The sequence below is a fragment of the Euleptes europaea genome, chromosome 9 (assembly GCF_029931775.1).
Source record: "Euleptes europaea isolate rEulEur1 chromosome 9, rEulEur1.hap1, whole genome shotgun sequence".
NCBI classification, from domain to species: domain Eukaryota; kingdom Metazoa; phylum Chordata; class Lepidosauria; order Squamata; family Sphaerodactylidae; genus Euleptes; species Euleptes europaea.
In genome coordinates, this window is record NC_079320.1 from 50,082,713 (window position 1) to 50,109,418 (window position 26,706).

The 26,706-nt window shown below is 40.1% G+C and overlaps 1 protein-coding gene across 2 annotated transcripts in view; it reads right to left on the minus strand.

The window, feature by feature from the left end:
• Positions 1 to 349: 349 nt before the first annotated feature.
• The window catches only part of MARCHF1 (membrane associated ring-CH-type finger 1), a 163,734-nt gene continuing 137,377 nt past the window's right edge, over positions 350 to 26,706 (minus strand). For both annotated transcript variants that reach the window (XM_056855862.1, XM_056855861.1), the window contains 2 exons: positions 4,613 to 4,760; positions 350 to 1,027 (listed from right to left, as the gene is read on the minus strand). In XM_056855862.1, coding sequence (XP_056711840.1) covers positions 726 to 1,027; positions 4,613 to 4,760 — 450 coding nt within the window. In that variant the 3' untranslated portion in view covers positions 350 to 725. The remainder of the gene's footprint in view (positions 1,028 to 4,612; positions 4,761 to 26,706) is intronic.

Consider the following 26,706-nt stretch of genomic DNA (forward strand, 5'->3'; position numbering starts at 1 on the left):
GAATAATTTCAAAGGTGGGTTTCTTTAACCAGCTGCAATTCCAGAGAAATTTTTTGCAACTTGCAAAGAAGCCTTGAGGCAAAACATCTGCTTACGGGGGACCAAGGTAAATGTTTTCAGTGGCATCAAGTTGCAAATTTTCCATTTTAAAATCTATTCTTAACGTTATTACTTTAGCAATGGTTGTATTTTACACTTCTTCCAAACCATAGATGCTATGGGTAAACCACCTCAGAATTAAATTATTATGTTATGAGGTTTAGATAATTTGTGCTATGATGCATGTTGTCTCTTACATGATTTTTTAGGGTTAATAATACTTTAAAAAATTTTTTTAAAGTGTGTTCAAGAATATGATAATTAGCAAAAGACCATAGTAGCAAATACATAAGGGTTTTTCTTCCTTGTAAACAGAACACCTGTAATATGTCCATGTGCAGTTCTTTTCGGCACTGAAAATGGTGCTGCTATATTTGCCTGTCAGACTGGGTCTCTGCTATAATTTCTTCATTTCCACTTTCACTGTGCCTAGCCAGAAAGGTGCAAAATTACTTCACAATTGCATTCCAGAGGTAACGTGTAATTTCTTCTGATCAATTTTCCTGGTTATTTTTCTGTTTGCTCTTCATTAAAAAAATTACTTAGTGTTTTTGCCCTTTCCTGTGGCTGAAGAGAAGAAAGCACGTTGCCTTGTTCTTCAATGAAGGGGGAAAATGCCACTTCCATCAAACGGGCATGACATCAGAAGCAGTTTCTTCTCCTGATTGCTGAGAGTTTGTAGCTGTCTGTGACACTGGCACCACCACAGCGTCTTTGATTTCAGTGTTCTGAAGGGAGGGAACATTTTTCTCTTCTATTTTTTTGGCAGTGTCTGGACAGTTTTGAACAAATATCACTCGATTGTAAGCCTTCAGCCTTCGCCACAGCTGAATATACACTTTGCATTGTACGTACATGAAGACGAGGCCTCCAGTGAATCCAATGGCCACCACAACTAGTTTTGTCCAAAATGGCCACTCCAGGACACCTTTCAAAGTAAAACAAAGTATAATTAGTATCACTGGTAATTCTTCCTCAGATAGTTGCTGTCTGTTTGGAGTCGGCTTGATCCAAACTATTACTTCTGCTTGCATAAAGGAGGGTCCTGATTTTTGCCCATTTCCCCTTCAAGCGGCGGCCCTTTGCATTGCATCTCAGGCTGTTTGTAAACTCTTTGACTCAGGAGAGACACAAAGGGCTGCTGCTGAAGGTCTAAAATCCCTGTCCTGTGAGTAGAACTCTACTCATCGGCTTGGATTCCAGAGAATTTCCACAGGTGGAAAGGGTGATTTTAACCAAATCCTCCTTCCTCAGGATGCGGTTTCTGGGTGTCTCTTGTCCCCTAGAGCATTTTAAGGGCCTTTCAGGCTGCTAAAAGAGAGGATTTGGCAAAAAAAAAAAGTCATGTTCCACAGACAGAAATCTCCTTTCATCCATGGAAATCTTCCATGGGATACAATCCATGTTATTAAGATCCAATCCATACTGTTTAGAATTGGATGACATTTACTTGAACTATTGTTGCTCAGAAGTAGGCTTACCTACTTACTATCTTGAGAGAAAGCCAGCAGGTATTTTTACCAAAGTAACAATGTGTAAAATCAGATCTATGTACTTGGCAAAGGAGGGGAAAGTGTGTTGCTTCAGGCAGAACTGATTAAGATGTTTGTTGGGTGAAAAATTAGAGGCAGTAAAATTGAGCTATCTGTATGAAAAGATGGGAGTGTCTGTAATCTGCCATAAGTACTATTAGATTAGAACCAATCAGCAAGACAAATCAATTTATGTGTATAAGGATCTGTTTTAGGAAATGAGGGGAGAAAAAAAGATTTCTTGTAAAAATGTATTTTTAAGTTAAAGTGACCATCCAATAAAAAAGTCATAAGAGTGACTCACATTCTCTTAAGTTTTCTTATTTGGAAAAATCAACTTAATGTTGTGTTCTTTTGCTTACCTCCTACGTCTTTTCCCCCATCATGAATTTTGCATACTTAAAAAAGTCCCTTGCCTCTTTATTCAGACAAATGTCTAAATTATTGTACCTATATTTTGGTAGATGTCAGATGGCCCTTAATCCTTTTCATGGTGGAAACAAAACCAATCATTCCCTTTTCATGTCACGAGTTAATAATGCCATAGTTATCCAAACTAGAAGTCAAATGTTACCATGATATTGAGGTGAGAGTGACTGGAAGCAAATCCTCTTCACTAGACATAAGTGGTATATTGTCGTCTTACTACCTCTGATGTAAACAAGTCATAGGAGAAGGAAATGATTGGTTGGCTGCTGGTTGAGCCAGCTGGTCCATATGAGGTTCAGATATAAACCAGTGCTTAACTGTTTTTTATGATATGCAGAAATGATTGGAGAAGCCTCTGGAAACAACTGTGAGATGCCCATGTGTCCCAAAAGTCTCTTTGCTCCTGACTTCTTTAAGGGAAACTATACAACTTTTACTCAGTGTGAAGCTATGAAGGGGAAAAATAAGCTGATTAAGAGGCATCTGCTTTTGATTCTTCTGGAGACATGATAAGCAGAGCAATTTAATTAGTATTTTCCTGACAGTTGCTTAAGTTTGATAATGTGAATGAAAAATAGTTTTGTCAAAGCCGTGTAAAGGGAAAAGTCCATCTGAGCTTCTTTATTTCTTTCTCCATAATTACGAGAGAATTGTGAAAGTACCATTTATAAATCACTGCCTTATCTACTGGCTTCCTAGCAATACAGTACTTGTTGATTCACCATCATGATACTTTATCAAATGGGCTTGTTAGTTTTCATCCCCTTCCTCACACAGGATGATTCAGCATGTGGTTTGCCATCTTGAATACACATGAACTCTGTTCAGTGACTAGCTCATTCACACATACTCCTTGACAATTCTGTGAAAGGATTCAGTTCCATGAGATAGTTGAGGAAATCCTGTCACGGAGATCATTTGTAAGGGTCCTTCTACATTTGATATCCTAATTAGAATTGGCTTTTGGTCTAACTAATGTCACTGGAACTAAACAGGCTGGTCTAGGTCATTCACCTCTGTAAAAGCTTTTCTTTTAACATTTTATTAATGAAAAAAGAGTCCTTTTACTCAGGACCAATTTCTTTTGAGCAAGTGAAGACTTGCCAGAAGATAATTCTTTTTGTCCAGGATTGAGTTAGAATACTATTGTGCTGTTGAGATTAAGAAACTTGCCTAGTGGAAAGTCGCATAATCATTTGCCAGGCACAGCTCAAGCTTGCCTAAGGACAGCTTTGCCAGGTATGAGAGAATATTAAACACATCAGTAAAGTTGGCTTTTTTTTTTGCCTGAGAGTAATATTAGAATATGAAAAAGTATATAATTTTTAAAGGAACCAAAGTAACATAGGTATTTGTGAATTTCAGAAGCACTTGGACACTTCAGTCATTAATATTGTGAAGAATTACCCCGCATCCCCAAATTCCCAAATAAAGGGCTCTATGCTAGACCCAGGCTTTAAGATGAAAGAGTGCCTTTTACAAGTTCACAGGTACTCTGAGACAAGGGGGGGGGGGCGAACACACCACATCCCTCCACTTTAGAGCCATCCAGCCTTTAGTTCATTGTTTCCCAACCGGGGGTCCACGGACCCCCGGGGGTCCGCGAGAACTAAATTAAGGTCCGCGAAACAAAGTTATAAATCCATAATAAATTAATATTTTCAATTAAAAGTTCTCTATTATAAAAATATATATTCAAATATTATTCTAAGTTTAATGTTTAACTAACAGTTATGATTAAAGTTTATTTTCAAATTCTCGGGATTTTTATTTTGAACCTTGGGGTCCCTGCACCGAACAAAAAAGTCCTAGTGGTCCCTGGTCAAAAATAGGTTGGGAACCACTGCTTTAGTTATACAGATAGTATCAGAGGAACAAAGAAATTAGTGAAAGTAACAACTCAAGCAGCAGAGTCTTGAGAACCAAATGCTGAAGTGTCACTGACTAATAACAAGGAGTGCCCTACCAACCCGAGGTTATAAATTCTGGGAACACAAAGCAATTAATGAGTTGTTTTTAGCCATTTTGTCTCAAGCTATGAAGGACTAAGGAGCCCTGTGGCGCAGAGTGTTAAGCTGCAGTACTGCAGTCAAAAGGTCTGCTCACAACCTGAGTTCGATCCCGACGGAAGTCGGTTTCAGGTAGCCGGCTTAAGGTTGACTCAGCCGTCCATCCTTCTGAGGTCGGTGAAATGAGTACCTAGCTTGCGGAGGGTAAAGGGGAGATGACTGGGGAAGGCACTGGCAAACCACCCCACAAACAAAAAAGTCTGCCTTGGAAACATCGGGATGTGACCCCATGGGTCAGGAATGACCCGGTGCTTGCACAGGGGACCTTTACCTTTTATGAAGGACTAAGCCATCACCTAGGGACTTCTAGAATTTCACTCGACATTGTCTCTCTGTACTCAAGCCAGTCTTCTCAAACCTTTGAAGGCCAGAAAGGGGTAAGGCAGGTAGAATAAAAACTGAGATTCTGTTAAGCCTTGCTCTGTCCATTGCTGAAGTATTACTTCTAAGTGTGGAAATAAAGAAAAATATAAATTCACTCACCGTTGTCATTGCCTTGCTTAATTTCCTCAGCAGTCCGATCTATTAAAACATACAATGACCAAACTACGCAGGTAATAGCAATAATGTGGAATGTGACTGAGCAGACTATCTTCCGTCTCTCACTTGTTGTCATTTGTAGTTTTTCCCACTGCAATAAGTAAACAGAAATGGTTGAGTTTACAAGGCCTTAACATAATATCTAATATCAGTAACCTCTCCCCCCATCAAAATTAGAAACAAGAGTAGGAAGTTTCCTGTTTGTAAATTTATGTCTATTTAACCTCACTGCAGGAATACTGCATTTGCTCTAACAGGAGAACCAGAATTTCAAATATGAAGGCATTTTCCCTAGTCTAGGTTGTCTAAGGCAGTTACTGACTTTGTAGGTTCTTGTTACTTGGTGCTGGCTCCTTGAATTAGCAGTTGTATTCTTCCTGCTGTATACTCTTGCAAAATGCACATTCAGATGCTGTTTGACCATCCTTTTGTCTTTTTCCACCATTGCAATGTAGTTATTTTCTGCTGAGTGCAGAAAATATAGTACAGCTGTGTGGGAATGGATAAAACAACCTACTACCCATGATGAGATGAAACCACGTAGGAATGCATACCTCTATCCTAAGTTTCCACAGACTTCACTTTCACAAAACAGTTAACCAGAAGTATTAAACCAAAAGCTCCCAGTATATAAAATGTTTGCTTTTACTCATATGCATGAATGTACTCTTCTGGTAATTATCTTAAATGCAGTACTGTATGAGCAGGCAAGAAGCTGAGCTCTAGAAAAACCTCCACTTTTGAAGATTAGTTTTGCCATAGTCTTAAAATGTTTCAGAAATGCAGTTCTACAGTGCCACCTTCTGGCTATGTGTAATTACTGCAGTGCTGAAATCTAGCTGTTTATACATCTTTATTTATGAACCACCTTTCCCAAAAAAACTGTTTAAAGCAGTATTCATGAAAAACAAACAAACCCAATCCATCAGTTTAAAATACAAAAATCAAAATCTATCAACCAAGAAAACCGTTTCAAAACACAGATATGAAGGAAAGTTTCAACTGAGTGTCATCTTTCTTATAAAACAGCCCCAAATAGGTAATATTAAAAAAAGCAGCAAACTGTAAAAGCCAGCAAACAGGCTGTGCCAAAGATTTCAAATGAATTACAAGAATCATTAAATTTATTTCCTGCTTCCTCAAGTACTTTAGACAATTTTCACAAACCTTGTAATCTCATTTACGGAGGGGCTGTCTCCCACAGAGCTGTCCCACTGGTGATGGTGGCTCTTGCAGCAAGGGAGAGGTACCTTCCACTGGAGGGCCACCATTATTGGAACAGATCTGAGGGATTCTACCCAACATTCTCACTGTGGTACATAATTATGCCCCTCTAGTCAAGCGCCTCATCATCCAGCAGCCTTCTCTCTAGTATCAGAGGAGCATTCCTATTATTTTGGGTGAGGTGGAACACAGTCAGGATGGTGCTGCTGCAGTGTCTTGTTTGTGGCTTCCTGGAGGCAGCTGGTTGGCCACTGTGTGAACAGACTGCTGGACTTGATGGGCCTGGGTCTGATCCAGCAGGGCCTTTCTTATGTTCTTATGTTTGCCTTTAAAAAAAATCCACCCTGCTGACCAATTGCTTGATAAAGGGGGAGACGGATGACTGAACTTCAGTTTTTAAAAAGGGGTTAAAAAGGTAAAAGGTCCCCTGTCATTCCTGACCCATGGGGTGACATCGCATCTCGACTTTTACTAGGCAGACTTTTGTTTTATGGGGTGGTTTGCCAGTGCCTTCCTCAGTCATCTTCCCTTTACCCCCAGCAAGCTGGGTACTCATTTTACCAACCTTGGAAGGCTAAGTCAACCTTGAGCCAACTACCTGAAACTGACTCCCATCGGGATCGAACTCAGGTCGTGAGCAGAGCTTGGACTGCAGTACTGCAGCTTACCACTCTGCGCCACGGGGCTCATAAAAAGGGGCTATGCACTCATAACTCTGGATCCTATTCTAAGATACCAAATGTGAAAAAAGTCTTGCGTGACATGAATTTATGCTCAAATAAAATGTTGTTAGTCTTTAAAATACCACCACAGTCCTGCTAATTTTAGTTTATTTTACTTCATTTATACCATGCCTTTCTCCCCAAAGGGGACCCAAAGAAACTTACAGCATTCTCCTCTCCTCCATTTTATCCTTACAACAACCCTTTGAAGTAGGTTATATCGAGCATGTGACTGGCCAAAGTCACCCAGCCAGCTTCCATGGCAGAGTGGGGACAAATGACAAACAAGAGGAAATTACAGAAAGAAATTTTAAAGGGATGAAAAATATGGTGACCAGTAATTTAAATGAATGGGGTGAGGAAGTAACCTGAAAGATATATCTGGAATATCTCCAGGAAAGGGAAAGAGGGCGTTCCTAGGCCGAAAGGCGGGGAGGAGTCTAAAGGTGGCTCCTCTCCTGGCCCAGCGTAGGAACGCCCCCCGGGAAGACGGTGCACAGAAGTGAGCTGTCTGGATGCTGGTGCGAGGCTGTGCTGGCGTCCCTGGGCAGAGCTACCGCAGCAGCGCCAGGAGGATAGCGTCCAGGCCGTCCCGCCGGCGTCTGTGCCACCCTGGTGGCGTAAGTGGCATGGGCACCAGCACAGGGGGCCTGAAACACCGACGCAGCCCTTTCCTGGCCACATAAGAACTTTAGTCTTTTAGGCTCAGGAATGGGCTGTTAATATACTGAACTAAGAATAGATTAGGATTGTTATTTCTGGACAGTGGTCACCCCATACATGTCATTTCCATAGCTTAATAACTCCAGCAGTGTAGCACTGTTACTTTATTGTAGCATCTGCTAAATAAAATCTTGTTGTTCTTTAAGGTATGACAAGACTCTTCTTTGTTTTTCCATGTCTTAGTTCTTATATCTCTATTTTATTTCAGTTGCTTTCTTTCAAGGCAATTTTAATACTATTTCACCCAAAAGGTATTTATGGGTTTTAGACAATGATGAGGTCTCTTAACCTCTTTGAAAAGCTAACTATTCTTAATAATGTCCCCAAAGATTTGTTTCTATAATTCTTCAGTGTCTCTTACTCATAGAAATTACGCTTACTGAAACATTCACAAGGGAGAAGAAAAATCATTAATGATATTCATAATAATGAATAAAGGCAGCAGGAAAAATTATTCAGTTGACTATGATACCTGAGAACAATTTAGATAACGGTACCATAACTCCTTTTGTTAGACTACCATTATTATCAGTGTTGCGTATTACCTGTAACCTTCTCATTCCCTTAAGAGAAAAATGCAAGCCAAGTGAAAATTTAGGTCATTAAACTTTGTGAGAGAAATATTGCTTTGGGAAAATATAGCGACGGAAAATGAAACTATGGATGAGGGAGGAAAGAATAGTCCATTAAAGATGTAGATAAATTTTAAAAAAGGATAAGAGTAGTAAGACAGGAAAGGTCTAGGAAGAGTTGGTGAACAAAGCCATTACCTCTCTCCCTTCCTCAACCTGATGCTGCAGCCCAAAATGCCCCCCCCAATGTTGCTCCTGGGGGACAAGCCCCCCCCCCCCAGGAACAGCATAAGTTAGAGATCTGCAATGCAATATCGAATTAGGAAAAATGCTTCCTCCTTCCATCAACTGAAATGTCTGGCAGGATCCATCCCACTGTGAAAACTGAACTGTTTGTAAACTTCATGGAGAGATTACACCATTCCCTGGAGCTAGAAAATGGTCTCTTACAGTTTGGTGCTGGGATTGTCAGCCATGGAGCTACCCTTCCTGGACTTGGTTCTGTGGAAGTCAGGAGGCTCCACCTGATTCAAGGGCTGCTTTAGAAAACTTTCAACTTACATAAGCCCTGTTGCTACAGCAAAATGATTTATTCTTTGTCTTCCTTGACTTTTGTGAATTTTTACTGCTGGCGGCTGAGGAGCTTCCATCACAGTTAGCTACATATGTAAGAACTGCTAATATTCATCCCTGGGCCTTTTTAGTGAATACAAACACTGATAAATACAGCCATTACATTTTCTTACTCATAGGGAATTAAGAGGCCAATGTAATGATTGTAATGATTGAATGTTAGATGAAAACGTGAGACTAATCATTTGCAAGGCTTCCAGTAACTACTAAAAGGTTCATTTATTGTGTAAGGTCCATCATTTCCAGCCCTGCTCTGCAGGCTCAAAAAACAGCTATTTTGTTCCTTTTTGAATGGTCTCAACCTCAGCTATAAGAAGGTTGCTTAACAAAGATAAGCTAAAAAAAAAGTCTTGTGACACCTGAAATACAGACGAATAGCATATTCTTTCATGAAATAAACCCCCATGTAGCAGCAGGATTCCTTTGTACTGATGAAGCAGAAGTTGTCACAATAACAGCGCATTCCTGAGCTTTAAGGGCAAAAGCCCTTAGGAGGCCAGGAAGGCGCTGTGCTGGTATTAGGGCCCCCTGCGCTGGCTTCCGGGCTACTTACTCTGGCGTTAGTGGCCCCAACACTGGCAGGGAGGCCTGGATGCCAGTCTCCGGGCGCTGCCAGCACCGCCCTGGGATGCCGATAGGGCCTTTCGCTGGCGTCCCGATGGCGTAAAGGCCCTGGGAGTCCCGATGGTGTAAAGGCCTGGGGGAGGTGTTCCCGGGGTGGGGGGAGGAGCTGCCATTAGGCAGCCTCCTGTCCCCTTTTGCCCCAGGTACGCCGGTGGCGAGAAGAGCGAGGCTGCTCCTGCTTTTTAGCAGGAGCAGTCTCGCTTTTCTCTATGGGACAGAAAAGCCCCATTAAAAATTTTAAAAGCCTTTTTTTGAGTTTTCGGTGCCAAGGAAAAGGGTTAGGAGGCACTGCAGCAGCGCCTCCTTCCCGCCGTTCGCCCACGCCAAAAGCTCAAGAATGCACTGTGAAAGTATTCATTTTCAAAATGCTATAGACTTTGTTTTAAATGTAACAATCCCACTTTCAGTGCAATATTAAGAAATGTTCCTGTGACTGAGCCCTATTGACTAGACCAGAGTAGAATCCAGAATAGACTTATTTAGGATTGTCTCATGGTTACTGAAAAAAAAATGAGCTGTATATTCTTTTGGATTGAAGCATTCAAACACTAGTTTTTCAGTGGTTAATAAACAAAGACCAGTAAGAAGTCTTTAAAATGAGGAAGTCTTACCTGAAAAGGAACACAAGTATTGGCAAAAGAAATGTAAAGTGACAAAATGGGTAAAATGAGACAATGAAGAGCATATAGCTAAAAATATTAAAACATGTGTTCACATTAGAAGCAGGAAACTGCTCAGGGAGGCAACTGGGCCTTTGAACACAAAAAAATGAAAAGATTGGTGCAGGAAGACAGGGAGGCCGCAGAGGAACTAAACAAATTCTCTCATGTTGGTTTTTACCACACCAGAGCAGTTTTCAGGAAGGATATCTGACGAACTGAGTTAACTAGAGGAAATGAAAGATGAAGCTCTATGATGAACAGACAAATTGAAAACTAATGTCACCAGGTCCACCTGGCTTACACTGGAGGATTCTTAAAGAACTCAAATGAAAAACAGTTGTTTTCCTGACAAAAATGTGCAACCTGTCACTAAAATTAGCCTCTGTTCCAAAGGACTGGAAGGCAGTGAATATAACTCTTACAGGCTAGTTATCCTAACATCTAATATGGGTAAACTGATGGCCATTGTAATGAAAGACAGAACTATTAAGTGCATACAGGGACAGACCCTAAGAACGATGAGTTGGCATGAACAATTGGCCTAAGGAGAGGTTTTGTCTCACCAGTCTTTTGGGAGTTTTTTAAGAGTGTTCATAAGCATGTAGATAACAGTAGTCTGTAGATAAGAACAATCTGCCAGACATTACATATTTATACTTTCCATTAGTTTTTGGATGACTCATCTTGTAGATTAGAAATTGGTTAAAACAACAGGAAGCAGCGAGCAGGAACATGGATAATTCTCACAGTGGAGGGAAGTAAATGGTGTGGTCCCCAAGAATTTGGTATCAGGTTCAGTGCTAATTAATTTGTCCATAAATGATCCAGAAGTAGCCAGATTTACAGATAACACTCAGTTGTCCAGATTGCTGGAAACTAAAGTGGGTTATGAAAAGCTCCAAGGATATTTTCTAAACTGGGTGAATGAGCAACAACATGGCAAGAGTGGTTCAGTGTAAGTATACGTAATGTAATGCCAATTTAGATTTAAAAAAACCTAACTGTGCATATGTACTAATAGGAGTCTGAACTGGCCATGATTGATCAGGAAAGAAATCTTGGGACCAAAGTAAATCACTCATTAAAATGTCATAGTGAAAAAGTTAACCTTTGTCGTAGGGATTATTAATAGGGTGGCCAGTTCCCTCTTCGCCGCCAGCACAAGGTTTTTGGGGTGGAGCCTGGAATGACGGGGTTTGGGGAGGGGAGGGACTTCAATGCCATAGAGTCCAATTGCCAAAGCAGCCATTTTCTCTAGGTGAACGGATCTCTATCGGCTGGAGATCAGTTTTAATGGCAGGAGATCTCCAGCTAGTACCTGGAGGTTGGAAACCCTAATTATTAAGAATGGCACTGAAAAGAAACTGCTAGTATCACAATTGCTATGGTGTAGCCACATCTGGAATGCTGGAATAGACAACTAAGGTAGGATATGACAGAGGTTTATAAAATTATGCCTGGGATAGAGTTACGCAGTAGACAGAACTTATTCTCCTCCTGAAATACGAAAATTCGGGGCCATCCAAAGAAGTTGATGTACAGTTGATTCAGAATGGACCAAAGGAAAAACCTTCTTAATTCAAACACTTAAATGGCAGAATTCATTGTTATATGATACAGTGATGTCCAATAAGTTAGATAACTTTAAAAGATGATTAGAGAAATTGATGGAGCATAGATCCATCAATGGTTATTAGGCATGAGGCCTGCAGGAAACCTCCATGCTCAGGCAGTAAGCCTGTGTGTGTGTGTCATAGAGAGAGAGGGAGAGAGAGAGAACAAACAGGAGAGACCACAAGCCTTTATCTTCCTTGTAAGGCTTTTCAGAAGTATCTGTTTGGCCACTATGTGAAACAGGATGCTGGACTAAAAGGACCACTGCTCAAAGCAGCACAGGGGCCGTTAAACCTGTTAGGACCTACAGAGCAAAGGACAGAACAGTTTAGAGAAATCCGGTTAGAGAAAGGATTAGGCCGGTTGCTTTCCGTGTATAAAGAAATGTCTTCACAGTATTCAAAAGCACCACAGTGCTAAGGGTGATCAATGACAATATGGCTAAAAAAAATCACCCTGTTCAGCGCTTACTTACTGCCCAGTACTTGTAAGCATAATTAGTTGTTTACAGTCTGCATTTTCCAGTACAGAAGGATATCCAAGCTTTCCTAATTTCAACATAGGTTATTGTTGAAAAGTTTAATATTGGGAGTAAGACAAGTTAGACACTAGATGGTAGTAGAGGACTATGCACAAGAAGTTTGCATGTTCAGTCAACTGCATTCCTAATAGACTGTGATAAAAGTGTAACCATTCCAGACAAGAATAATGTTGAAGTGTCTTTTTATTAGACCGTACCTAAGACCTCCTCCCCTTATTTTATTCCTGAATACCACATAAAAACCAATAATACAATGACATAGTACAAGATGACAAAAGATAGAAACATGAAACAGAATATCTAATAACATTTGTAAAGCTCAAGCTGCAGCCAGTAACTAAAACACCTGAACAATGGTATCAAATGGCATTATTAAAAGAAAACATTTATGCAGTGATTTTTAAATTATATACCCTCCAAATTTACGTTAATAGATGGTCCTCCTTCTTAAATCCCAGCTGGCCATATAATGCCAGATGTGTCTTGTATACTACAGAGTTGTTCTAAGAATAAAAATGCAGTAATTTAGTTGCATTAATTTCATTTTAACATTGCACTCCATTTTTTAAAAGTAGGTAATGTTCAAGTTCTTGCTACATAATTTATAGCTACATAATCGTAATGAACTCGAGCCTTATCTAAAACCTGAACCCAAATAGCTGCATCAGATTTAGATAACCTAGTTTTCCATTCAATTTTTCCCAGTCTCCCTGCTTTCTACTTCAGCACTGTCACACATGGCTTTCATATATGTGGGGTCCCATGATCCCCAGCATAGCATTTCTGGGTAGTCAAATTACCCTCTGATTTGCTTTTTCACCATCAGAAAAAGTGGCTGGATCCACCCCAAATACTTTTTACAGAGAGTACATTTCATTATGGTTCAGGACTGAGGTCTACTTAGGGTTGCCAGGTCCCTCTTCACCACCGGCGGGAGGTTTTTGGGGAGCAGCCTAAGGAGGGTGGAGTTTGGGGAGGGGAGGGACTTCAATGCCATAGAGTCCAATTGCCAAAGTGGCTATTTTCTCCAGGTGAACTGATCTCTAGGCTTCCTGTGCTTGTGTGACCCTTTCCCCTCCCTCCTCCTCTCATACAGAGTCCAACTGAAGACTTTCTGGTCTCAGAAGTATTCAAACTTTCATTTGCCATGGCATTCGAATGCAGATACCTGGGCAAATGAAGCTTGCTATCTCCCAATAAATAGCTATTCTAACCACAGTTTAAAATCCAGTTTGCGAGGAACAATCTCCAATTTGTCCAGGCCCCTGCATTTTAACATTATGACAAATAGGAGTTTAATCCTGAGCTTTCTAGACCATGAACAGACACGCTAGATCTTTCTACAAGTCTGAGAAAAGCCCCAGGTCAGCACAAAAATGTGGAATGTGAAAAAATGGGGAATTAATCCCCCCCAAGAGGATAAGAGGCCTTGCCTGTAGCTTTAAGCAACAAATGTCCTATGTGGCTGTTGTGGGGGTTGCAAGACAATCACAACAGTATTGGCAGTCTTGGCAAAAACCTTGCCTTGGGACAGTGGTCTATCCAATTAGAAGGGACAAATGCCATTGACTTGGAAATCAGGAGAATCAAAGAAAAAACTAGATGCCTGTTGCTGATGCTGAAAGTACTTGAACACAAAAAAACAACATGGATTGTTTTCAGGAAGTGTTTTTCATAATGCTTAAGAATCCAATATTTATGCTTACCATTCCAGAAATAACAGTAATGATCTGAAACAGCAATTTTTAGGAATTTTGGAATGCACACCTCTAGCAAAAACCTTGCCTTGGGACAGTGGTCTATATAAAATAAATTTATATAAGGCTGACACAGAAACTAAGAGTGTTCCAGTTAAAACCTCTCCTTAGCTGTGAATTTATTTGGTGACATTAAACAAGCTACTGTCTCTCAGTTTCAGCCACAAATTTCTAATACTGATATAACAGTATTAACACGTTTTACGGTGATGTCATATCAGATTACTGAGATGATCTACTTGAAGCATTATGAGCACCTAAGAAAGACCCTCTAAATACTAAACACTAGGATGAACAGAAATCAGTCTTGCCAGACATGTAGAATTGAGGCATTTGAGTTGGGCGCTGAACTTATTTGGAAAAACAGGATTCATGTGGATTACCATAATACAGTAACTGTCAAAAACATAATTTCATATGAGTTTTCCTTTATGGCTTTAAAAAAATAATATAGGCTAATCACTATATTGTGATGAAATACAATGTCATTCAGAATGTTTTGGAAAGATGGACTTGTATTATATCAAGCAATGCTCTTTTCAATCCCTGATAGTTTAAGGACCTAATTTAGGAGGCTGCTCTTGTTCAGTCTTGCTGTAAAGCTGATTTGGGAGTATGCTAATGCAACTTGGGATATAAAATATTTTTAGATAGGTACAACCAAAACCAATCCCATGAATTGGAGGGGGATATACTAAAATTCTCTCTGCCAAAGGACTTAAGATTTGTCTCCTTTACTTAATCAAGAGGCACTTAATTCCTATGGATTTAAATTTTTAACTCATGCATTAGTTAACCATGCAAATAGATACAACTGTTTTATACTGACTCAGACCACTGATCCATCAAGCCTAGTACTGTGTAATCCAACTAGCAGGGATCTCCAAGGATTCAGGCTGAGTTCTTTCATAGCCCTGCTACCTAAAATGTTAATGGAAAGCATCAGGGACTGCATCTTCTGCATGCAAAGCACGTGCTCTACCTGTGAGCTGTAAGTAATTGGATTTGTCAAGCAAGATTCCCCAGGACCACAGATATACTCTTCACTCACCAAATATGGAGTGCATTACTGCAAAGGGTGGTCTGAGCAATATTTATACATGGTCATCTTTATCAGCTTTTGTATATTAAAGCTGTACCTCACTCACAGTCTTTTATCACAAGGCTTCCTATAACCCGAAGCTAAACTACAAGGTTTGGCTCACATTAATTTATTCCTATAATTTTGTATCTAATTACAAGCTTCCAGGCCACAATTTTATCATTTGTAGATGCAATCAGTGTGTGTGTGCATGCACACATGAGACTGAGTCAAAGACCGAAAGTAAAAATACAGGATTTTTTTGGTAGCCCTGGCACTCTAGAAATGCCCGCATAAGGAGAAAACTAACCTTTGTAGTGAACTACAAGAAGAATGAAGATAATAAAGAAAACTGTTTAGAAACACCTGCTGTTATCAGCTAGCAAAGGACAGCTCAGAGTCCAGGTCAGTGTTCTGAATGTTAGTCACTGAAGCCACTTGGAGAACCAGGCTTCACATTCTGAAACTACAGTGTGTGACTGCACAGAAAAAGAGCAAACACCTTTATGTGAAATGGCAAGTGAAGGCTGCACTAATTCCAAATGCCTTTTCCATTTTTGGCTGTAGTCACATTTTTTTCCTTATGGAACTGTGAAGGCTGCTGTGCTATAAAATAATTGTTCTTTGCATATTCAAATAATGGCTTTTTAATCAATTTCTCTTGACAACAGAGTGCATCTAGCTCAAAATGCATCTACAATTTAAGGAGCTGCTGGTGAATGAAGTCTTTCATTCCTTATCCGGGTCAGAGCAGCAGCTGCAGGCCTTAAAATTCCTCCTCTGGGGCTTGTTTCCAATGGTTATTGGTTGGAAATGCTGCAGATCCCTCATAAGGATCCAGTTTGAAAGGACAAATGCCATTGCCTGGGAAATCAGGAGAATCAAAGAAAAACAAGATGCTTGTTGCTGATGCTGACAGTAAGCACTTGATAATAAAAAACAACATAGATTGTTTTCATAATGCCTAAGAATCCCATATTTATGCTTACCATTCCAGAAATAATAGTCATGATCTGAAACAGCAATTTTAATATATAATTTAAGGAATTTTGGAATGCACACCTCTAGCAAAAACCTTGTTTTGGAACAGTGGTCTATATAAAATAAATTTATACATGGCAAATCATCAGCTCTCCTGTGAAAACCCAGATCACCTATTGTGGAAACAGGGCTGGATTCAGTCTCCTCATCATAGGATCAACATTAGACCTAGTTGCAGATATTTACAGCTGGCAACTGTCCTTTCCCTGGCTGATTCACTGAGGATATATGTTTAAGAACTCTGCTAAATAAGCAAATCTAGGATGGTATGATTTTAGGAAAGGGATCCTAAAACCTGCAATGAAAGTAGGAGAAAACAAAAATAAGTTAACACTGACATGATGGGGTACAGAACTTGGGGGAAGATACATTTGAATGTATAAAATGACTACATTGCCTGCATTGACACTTTCAATCATATTGTTCAGACAAGTGTACATTCTATATGCCACCCATTTTATCTAGTGCTAATTTATGCAACATAATATTTCATCCTGCACTTTTCTAAATCTTCACTCTCAGAGGATATGAAGAAGGCTAAAGGAGTGATCCAAAGGGGGAAGAGTGATGATGGTCTAAAAGTATTTTGAGAACAATGAGGACCAAACTACACGTTATAAGTTTCAAACTGAAGTCAAGATATCTAGGACAGGGGAATTTATTTTCCAAGCACCTAGGGCCGCAACTTAGATTGGGATCACACCATGGGGGGGGGGACTCCCCTCTGTCCATTTTCTAGACCCCAAACAGCCCCAGGGCCTATCCTGTTGTCTGACTCTCAGGCCTAAGCAAGAGATGACTTGATGGCACTTAACACAAACACACACACAAGCAAGAGAGCATAATACCACTGCAATGTGATAAAAATGCATACTGAAAAGATAGGCATTAATTTGTATGTTAGCCCCAGTAAGTCTTCCTGTTCCTTATGAAAGACTTTGCCTTGGACTGACTGGTCCAAGGTCCAAGGTAAAAATCTTGCTTCTGCCTACAAAATGGAGGATTGGTGTTACTCCACAGCGTGTTCTTGCATCTAGGAATATATAAGTAGAATAACCACACAACATACACTCCATCTTGGCAAGCCAAGAAAATTAAGTTAAAACTTTAATATAACTGCAACACCTCAGCACTAATTCACTGAATCCAGATAAAGAAGTTTTGAAACTCCTTACCAGAAGGCCTATCTTATGACTCCAAGATCACTCACAGAACAAGGGTCCAGATGACCTATGCTAATGGACTACTGAAACCCATTCTTAAAACATTCAGGAAAAAATGGGAGTCATCAGTGCAATTAATCTCTCTGAGTTAAAATAACAAAAAATGGGACCTCCATTATTCTGTGGTAACATTGGACATCTTAACTTTGAGGGGTGTCTTTACTGGGCCCATCCACTGTTGGTAACTGTTGTTTTGGAGGCATGTAGACATTGTTCTGTGTAGCTAAATGAAATTGGGGTGCACCCTTTTCCTCTTATGATCTGGATTTCTGTTGCATAGTCATAAATCGCTTAGAATCTTGAAATAAAAACAGACTTTTTCTTCTACAATATTCCCTCACAACCCTATGGATCATGATGAGGTGGTGTAATTTGCACACAGAAACCAGGGCCTAAAAAGCACGGCCACTTACCGCGGTTTCTGCCCAGGCTCCTCCCTGTTCCAGCCAGGATTAAATGAACCCGGGTCGGGGGAGTATCTGTACGCAAGATCCATGGCGAAACTGTGCGCTGCTCCGTCCGTGCAAACAGAAAACGCGGAAGCAACGAACTTCCTGGTCGTCCAGCAACGCCCCCTCCCCCTGGTGATTGGTCGATTCACTCTCACTGACCAACCACAGCCTCTGGTGTCCACGCCCCGCTTCTGGGTAAGTTGAACGAGCCAGGGATAACGTTTTGGCTCCTCAAGTGCAAATCCAGGTTCGTTTTGGGTCGACACATCGCTCGGCCAGCAGCAAATCAAGTGCCGTTCGTTTGCGAGGATTTGATCCTGGGTGAAATTGGGAATCAACAGGGAGGAGCCTGGGCAGAAACCGCGGTAAGTGGCCGTGAGTTTTAGGCCCATGTTTGCTGTATTTGAACGAAGAGATACAATTAACACAAATCTTAAGTCTTCATATCGAGCATCCTGTTTTGCTTATATTCCTTTTTAAGACTCAATATTTGTTATATTAACAGCTGGGCGGGCTCCTTCTTATTGTATTTTGTGCATGCAGTGTGTTGTATAGTTTAATTGTTGTATAGTCTGAGTAACATGGGAAGCCCCAAGCTATATGGAAAGAAACCATGGTACTCCGGGGTTTTAAACTGCATGGGAGCAAAGGCCTCAGCCTCATGGCCTTGATTGCTTTTCTCCTCTGGTGGGGGCTAAGATTATACTCTTTCTGATATCATAGGTCACAAAAGACAAGACTTTTTTTAATCTTAGAAGAAAAAGAAGAGTTGGTTTTTATATGCTGACTTTCTCTACCTTTTAAGGAGAATCAAACCGGCTTACAATCGTCTTCTCTTCCTCTCCCCACAACAGACACCTTGTGAGGTAGGTGAGGCTGAGAGAGCTCTGAGAAAGCTGTGACTAGCTCAAGGTTACCCAGCTGGCTTCATGAGTAGGAGTGGGGAAATCAACCCAGTTCTCCAGATTAGAGTCCTCTGCTTTTAACCACTACACCATGCTGGCTCTCCATACAATGAGTAGCTCTTAGTAGCCATACAACTATAGCTCTTAGTTATAAAAGCAGCATTCTTAGTTTTTGTATTATATTCTTTGTTTCTAAAATGCTCAAAAGGTCTTTGCTCTTATATCTGACCATTTATGATATCTTTGCTCTTATATCTGACCATTTATAATATCATATCATGTGTTTTCCATAGAGTTTTAAAGTAACTTTATTTGTGTTTCTATATTCGTAATGCTTCCCTCAAATGACACAATACTTAGCCATGGTAACAATGAAAGAACAGAACATGGCAGATAAGTAACGTGTAATTTTTGTTTAATTATTAATGGGAAATGTTGTATGAATAAATAAAGCTTTACAAAAAGCTGTTCTTGCTGTGAGCTCAAAAATTCAACAGAAAGGGGCAATTTAATAGAGGGCATTTAATAGTAGGAGGGGTCATGGCTCAGTGGTAAGCATCTGCTTGGCAAGCAAAAGGCACATGGTTCAATCCCTGCTGTACCTACTTAAAAAGATCAGGTAATAGGTTATGCAAAAGACCTCTATTTGAGACCCTGGAGAGCAGCTGCCAATACTGACCTTGATGGACCAATTGTCTGATTCTATGCAAGGCAGCTTCATGTGTTCAATAAAGATAAGCACACCTTTATTATCTTTTGCTTGTCATACTCTGTTTAGATACTGTATTTTTTTTATCTCACCCTTCTTCATAGAGCTCAGGTTACACAATTACCTCCTCCATTTTATCCTCACATAATCTCTGTCAGGTCAAGACCATCCAGTAAACCATTATTTGAACCTGGTTCTCCCAGGTGCTAGTCCAATACTACTACTATACCACATCAGTTGTCCTATAAAACTACTGTTGACTTGCATCTGAAATACACAGTCCCTTCCTTATGACTGATCCATCCTTTTTGGTGGCAGATAGATCACACATCTAAATTTATATTATACATATAACTGTATATAGATAGGATGTACACCTGATACTGTATCTGTGGTGGACTCCATGGCAAAATGGGTCTTTATATCTGGGAGAAGTATAAACCAGTACTAAGATGATTAGTGATTGTGCTTGGATTCTGCAACTATCAACCGGTACAACAATTTGTGAGTTAGATGGCAATACAGTAGGTCCTCGCCATTTGAGGGGGATCTGTTCCCAGATCACCATGAAGGGCAAAAATACTTGCAGGCAACCAAAAATTCCGGAAAATGTAACAATTCAGTGATTGTGATGATGGCAAGGTGGGAGTATAAACAGGATGGAAACAGCCTCATGATCAGACAGCAAAATTATGAGTCATGAATCCATGAATGGTGAGGCTCTACTGTAACCATCAGTTTATTGTTTAAAAAAATGTAACTGAATGAAAAGCCCTCATTTCTTCAAGGCATCACAATTGGCTATAAATGATATAGAATTAGTTTTAAAAGCTTTAATATACACATTTCCTCTAGGGCACAAATTTGTACTTTATGACATGATAGCCAATAAAGAAAAAAAGAATAGCTCTGTGCCTTTGTGCATACCAGTGAAGTATTTGACCTAACATATTACTTGGAATGACAGTGATTTAAGGTGTGCCATATCAGAGGCCCACTTTACTACTGGAAAGAAAACACTTCAGCCAGTTGCCTTGACAACACACCATCGCCGTACTGAAAATTAAAGGAAACACAGCTCTGTCAGTTATGGTCAGGACTACAAAGCATTGACCAAATTAGGTTAAAAGAAAACTAATCCTAGAGTAAATCACTGTTACCTGTCCAAAGCAATATTATCGTGATCCTGTCCTAAGCAATATTATCATGATCCTGTCCTAAGCAATGTTATCATGATCCTGGTTACAAAACTGATAAGAAAAACTGAGTGATTTATAGTAGCTCCAAGGAAGAGAAAGAAAGCAACAGCAGCAATACAATGTGGTGCCAACTGCTCACAAGTTCCTTTTCCTCCTTGGAAACTGTGCCGGTCACTTGAAGTTCTAAGCGGAACCTAAAGTGCCAGGGAGAAAAGGAGTGGCTTCTAATAGGATTCTAGTTTGATTTCTCTGCAGAATCTCCCATAGTTCTCCCTGCAGGGAATAACGCTTTCAAGAGCCAACACTGCGCTGCATGGCTTTAAATAACGAGAGTAAATAAGAATGATCAAAGTAAAGCTATGTTTTAAAACAAGAAATCAATACCATTCATCAAGCCCAGTTACCCTGCAGTTCCCAATTACCAAGACAAAATTTCCTCTGGAAGTACTGAATTCTAAAGCATCTACAGCAAATAAAATTATTTTTTCATATGTATCTGCTGCCTCGCTACTTGTAACCTCTGGGTATTGTCCCCTAAAGCACAGTTTCAATACAGCAAAATCTAGAGCAAACAATTTTAACAAAAGAATGCTCAAAATTGGACATGGTTTTGGGCGGAAGCTTTCCAACAGGAAAAAATATGAAAAATCTCATTCATTGCCTTTATGAGTTTTATAGAATGCTTTTCTACACAGAAGAGTACTCAAAGCGGCTTACACAAAAGAATTCAAAAGCATAAAATTAGCACAAAAAACGTAAAAGTGAAAAACGTACTGAAGCAATAACCAGCAGCAGAAACAGTCCAAGAATTAAACTGCCAAAGGCTCAGGAGAATAACTAAAAGTTTTCACCGACCTCCAAAAGACAGCAATGAAAATAGACGAATGGACCTCTCGGAGGAGGGCCTTCTACAGCCAGGACCACCACAGAGAATGCTCTGCTCATGGCTGTTGACAACCTAGCATCCAGTGCCTAGGTTACCAACTGTACAGAGGGGGAAAAAAGTCCTCTCCCTTTAATAAATGCTTACTGACATATTATTTACTTCCATGCCATGAAAAGCTTCACTTGTCCCTTATATTAAGCCTCTATTAAAGAGGCAAAACATTTCTCTGGGCCTGTTGGCAGCCCTAGGAACCTCTGGTCCAAAATGGAGTGGGGTAGGAGATTGAAATGTACACAGTTAAAACCACATCCAATTGCCTAATCTTAGTTAAGAAACTGGGAGTGTTATCTTTGCCCTGGTCGAAACAGGGAACTTATGTCATGATTGACAAACATCCTGTTTGCTGACGCGCTGAGAAGACTTAAGCGATGTTTCATTCTTCTTTATGAAGGGTTGTAACTTTATAAATCGGAATTAACTTATTTCCAAGAAGCTGAAAATAGAGGGGTCAGAAGGGTAGCCATGAGACAGGCAAGAGTGCTGAAAAGATAGTGTACAGGTACCCCCTCCCCCCAGATTGCTAGAAGCAGCAGAAGTGTCAAGGAGGCAGCTCCCAGTTCTAATGGGCCAGCCATCACAAAGTATGCAAGGTAACTGCATATCCAAAAATGATCAACATCCTTTAGGTAATTCATGCTTTCTAACTTAATTTAATAACTGAGGAAGAATACATATGGTTTCAAGAAAGGAAAGTCCTGGATTAAAATCTTTTCTCCATTTCAGAACACAATCACTTCAAAGAACTAGTAAAAAAAATGGGAAAATGTATTTAAGAAGTGGTTACCAACATCAGAATCTTTAAATAAATAACGGTGCAGTCCTAAGCAGAGTGACACCTTTGCAAATTCTTTTAAGTCTTAGAAGGGTATAATTCTGTTTAGGCTTGCACTGTAAATATGGACATATGCAATGTAGTCAAGATAAGAGGCACTGGGGAAGTGTCCACTTGAAGATATGTGCATAACCACAGCACTGTTTTAATTTGATGTTCTCCTTCATTCCATATGGATCAAGTGGGATGCTGATCCTCTTCAGGTTTATACAGCATTCACGCTTCAGATAGTGGATTAAATATCCATGAACTATAGCTTTCACAGTATCAAAAATTCAGTTCTTTTAAAAGGGCAAATCGATTTGTCTTCTGGGTGTTGAGAAATACGTAGATGGATTCAGGTCAATAAAAAGGATAACTGTGCAATTATGATTCTCTCCATGGCATTGTAAGGTAACCTTGTAAGCAGGTAGGTAGATATGAATTTTTAAAATATATGATGGAAATGGAAATGCAACTATTATAATAAAGTCATTAAAGAGAAAATGGTCAAAAATGGAAACAGGGCCTTTGGGTGTATGTCTTCTTGAGCAGTGCAATCCTGAACAGAGTTAATCCAGTCCAAGCCGATTGATTCCAGCTCATGCATAGGACTGCACTCATCCATACTAGTGCACAGGATTGCACTACAAGCCTCTTAACCCATATGTATACATCACAGCAAAGTGATGATCATGTGATAAATGTTCATTCAATACTGCGTGCCAGCTGCATGTTGGTTGGCACTGGCCTTAAATACAACACGCCAATGCTAATTTACATCAGCCTCTTGACCCAGACACAGCTCTATTACTTTTAAACATAGATTTACCTCATAATGGACTGATGCCTTGAACTGTGCTGAAACTAACTGAGATAGGTACATGTCGTTGGCTGAGGCATACAAGCTAAACATTCACACACACACACACACCTTTTCTATCAATCATATTAAAATAATTTTCTTTTAAAGCAAGACTGTTTCTGTGATAACAAAGGTAGACAGGTTGATAACAATCTGAGCTTAGGTTCAATGTAATTACCAGCTGGAAGACAGTAGTGCTGGGAATGTTACAAGAATGTTTTGATAAAGTAAATTACAGCCGAGACAAACTTCAATCATTTGGAAAGAAGAGCTGCTTTTGGAAGGCACAGGCAAAAGGCAATGGAGTATTTTTCAGTTTCACCTGCAAACACTTAAGAGTTTGGTGGTTCATGTCAAGCCTGCTTTTTGCATCACAAAACAGCACCAAATCAATCTTTTTGGGTTTCTTCTTTAAAAAAAAATTTTTTAGGCCTTAATACTGTTAAGTGAAAATTAAATTTTAAAGTGCAAAGCATCAATAAGAGTAAACTTGCAGAAGTTCTGAGCAGGAACTGAGCAGGTACAATGCTGAGATGATTGAGTTCCATGCTCTTGGGTGTAGACTGAGGCTGCTGATTACATGCCCAAATGTGGAAATGTTTGTCCTGTTTATTTTAACAAGATTTAAGTTGGTTACTATTGACTTAAGCCATATTCCTTGGATCAGGATCTGAGTATAACTGCTCTGCATTGGAGACAATCTTCCAATGTGGAGTCCAGATGGATATTTCAGCAGACGAAAGATGAGACTTTTAGCACTAGTCCCTGAGTGTTGTAGACTAGGAGCTATCAACAGTCATACAAAACTACAGAACAAAGTGCTGTTTTCAAACAATTGTAGCTATTTCAATGTATGTCTTGTTCATATGTGCTGATACATTTGAGAGAGCCAGCGTGGTGTGGTGGTTAAGAGCGGTGGTTTGGAGCGGTGGACTCTGATCTGGAGAACCGGGTTTGATTCCCCACTCCTCCACATGAGCTGTGGAGGCTAATCTGGTGAGCTGGATTTGTTTCCCCACTCCTACAAATGAAGCCAGCTGGGTGACATTGGGCTAGTCACACTCTCTCATCCCCACCTTCCTCACAGGGTGTCTGTTGTGGGGAGGGAAATGGAAGGTGATTGTAAGCCGATTTGATTCTTCCTTAAGTGGTAGAGAAAGCTGGCATATAAAAACCAACTTTTCTTCTTCTTAAATACCTAAAATGTGTGTTTAGTCTGAACAATATCTAATGGTTTGAACGTGCAACAAACAAAGATAGTGTCTTAGTAGTACTTTGATAATTTTTAAAAAATGAGCACGAGTGACCCAGTGACTTCACAGTCTCTTATTTACTATTGAATGTAATCCCCTGAAGGTTTACAGCTTCTAGCACCCAATATTTATTTATACAAGACGATTTTCATTATTCAGATTCTGCTTTTGAACAAGCATGTCTTACAGAAGGGAGCATGAACAATATCTAGGTGACCAAGAATGCAAGGCAAATGGCAAACAGACGCAGTGAACATCTGTTCAGAAATTCTTGTCAATGAACCAGTGAATAGATGTTAACAAATACATTTCAGGGAAGGGGTGGGACAGAAGGAGGAGTCCATAACCTCTTAAATAAAGTTCTCAGAGTCAAATCTTGCTTTTAATTATGCATATATACCACAAGTCCCAGCAAATCATCCCTCCCCCATATACTTTTCCCCTCAACTCTAGTTCAGCCACAGCTAATTAATTTCTGGCACCATCATATTAAACACTGACAACAGCATACCCACCTGCATCGCCAGTATAAACCCTTGCAAATGAAGTGAATAGTATAATGTTTTGCTCTACTTGTGGTATACTGATTGTACTGCCATTAAAACACTTCTTTGATGGTCTGGAAAACCTTTGGATTTGGATAAGAATGTGCTTCTACAAATCACAGCAAAAGCAGGCCTTTTACTAAAGGCAAATGGATAAGGATATTTTGGGAAATCAAGATGTGTTGAACTAAAACTGAAGAGCAGAGAAGGGCACTCAGGATGGATTTTGTTCCTTAGTATATAAAGTACAGCCAGAGGATCTGCAGCAATTGTGAACATACTTGAAGGATCTACTTTTTTTGACTGATGAGAGATCTGTCATTGACAGCAAATTGCAGAGCAGAGCCACACACAGTTGTCCACTGCATGCCTGAGATAAACTGGGGTATCTGCTTATACATGTACAAATCCACAACTGAACTACTATGGACCAGGGATCCCAACATCAAAACATACAGCTACACACAGACCTGGTGCAGGCATCCACAAAACAATATCATTTTACTGATGAGGGATACTAAACTGATTACCCCTTCTTCTGCAGTTTTACACAGCCATTTGTGGCACAATTGTTATTTATGCCTTTATGAGACAGGAACAGCTACAGTGTGAGCAGGCAGAGGGAGACAGAACAAAGGAGGGAACAAATTAAATAGCTTGCTTGCCTTTGTAGGGTCTACCTATTTCAGTGAGCCTCTAGGAGGCTGTCTTGAGAGCTCCATCTAAGCCAAGGAGCACTGAGGACTCCTTTTAGGTTCTTCAATCAGGAAGAACCTGATTGAGAAAGGAATCAGAAAGAACCGCCCTGAGCCCTTTGGGCTGGGAAGGGTGGGGTAAAAGTTAAATAAATAAATAAATGTTCAGAGATATTCTCCTACCCTACTTCATTTTCCACTTCACTTTATCTCAGTTCCCTTTTCCCTACACATTGTTCCATATAATTAATCTCCCCACCTGCCACCCTTTTCCAGATTCTCTTCATCTCCTACCCTTCTTGTCTCCCTTCCCATTATCCCATTAATCTTTTCACCCAAAGCACTTCCTTTCCCCAGACCTCTTCATTCCCTTCACCTTCCCATCACATTCCATCGGACTCTTTACCTTTTCTATTCCTCCCATGGCACCCCTGCTGCCCTATCCCTATTCTAGTTCCACTTTTCTTTAACTCCCCCTTCTTCCTACATTTCCACCCCCTCAAACTGCCTCTACAACATTCCCTTAACAGCTTCATCCCACTCCTTGTCTCCAGCCCCCTGTGTCTGTTCCTCCCTTTCCCCTCCCTCATTCTTGCCTCCTCTTTCTCCCTCTTCACCACCCCACTCCTTGGCTCTTCTCCTCCCCTAGTTCAGTCCCCTCAAGCTACCCCCTTACCCTTCCCATTCCAATGGGAGGGTGGAACAAGAAGTAGTGATGCCCCGGTTGTTTCTGTGCTGACTAGCCCGGCCGATGCAGCCTCAGCTACTGTTATTTTTATAACATAAAACAAACAAAACAGTTACAATAATAAAAAGAAAATTAAAAAGATACAAAAGAGTATCAATTGTATGTTCTAGTTGATACATTTGTAGTTACAAAGTTATAAAGTTCAAAAGACAAAGATACCCTTTTGACCCTCCACCCACCTTAAAAAAGGGACCCCTCACCAGACCTCTGAAGAAGTGTCTAAACAGTTTTAACAATAATATTAACAGTAAAATAGAAAAGTAATAAAGCTTGTTTCTATAACTCACTAACTAAAATAGTAAAATTCATTTTTGCCAGTTTATCCCAATATGTGACAGCCTTTTCCCAAGTTTTTTTATATTCTTCCATATCTTTTTCATGTAGGAATTCTGTTAATTTGGCCATCCTCATATACATCCATAGTTTCTCTCTCCAGTCACGAATTGAAGGTTTATTCACTTGCTTCCATACTTTAGCTATTACAATTCTTGC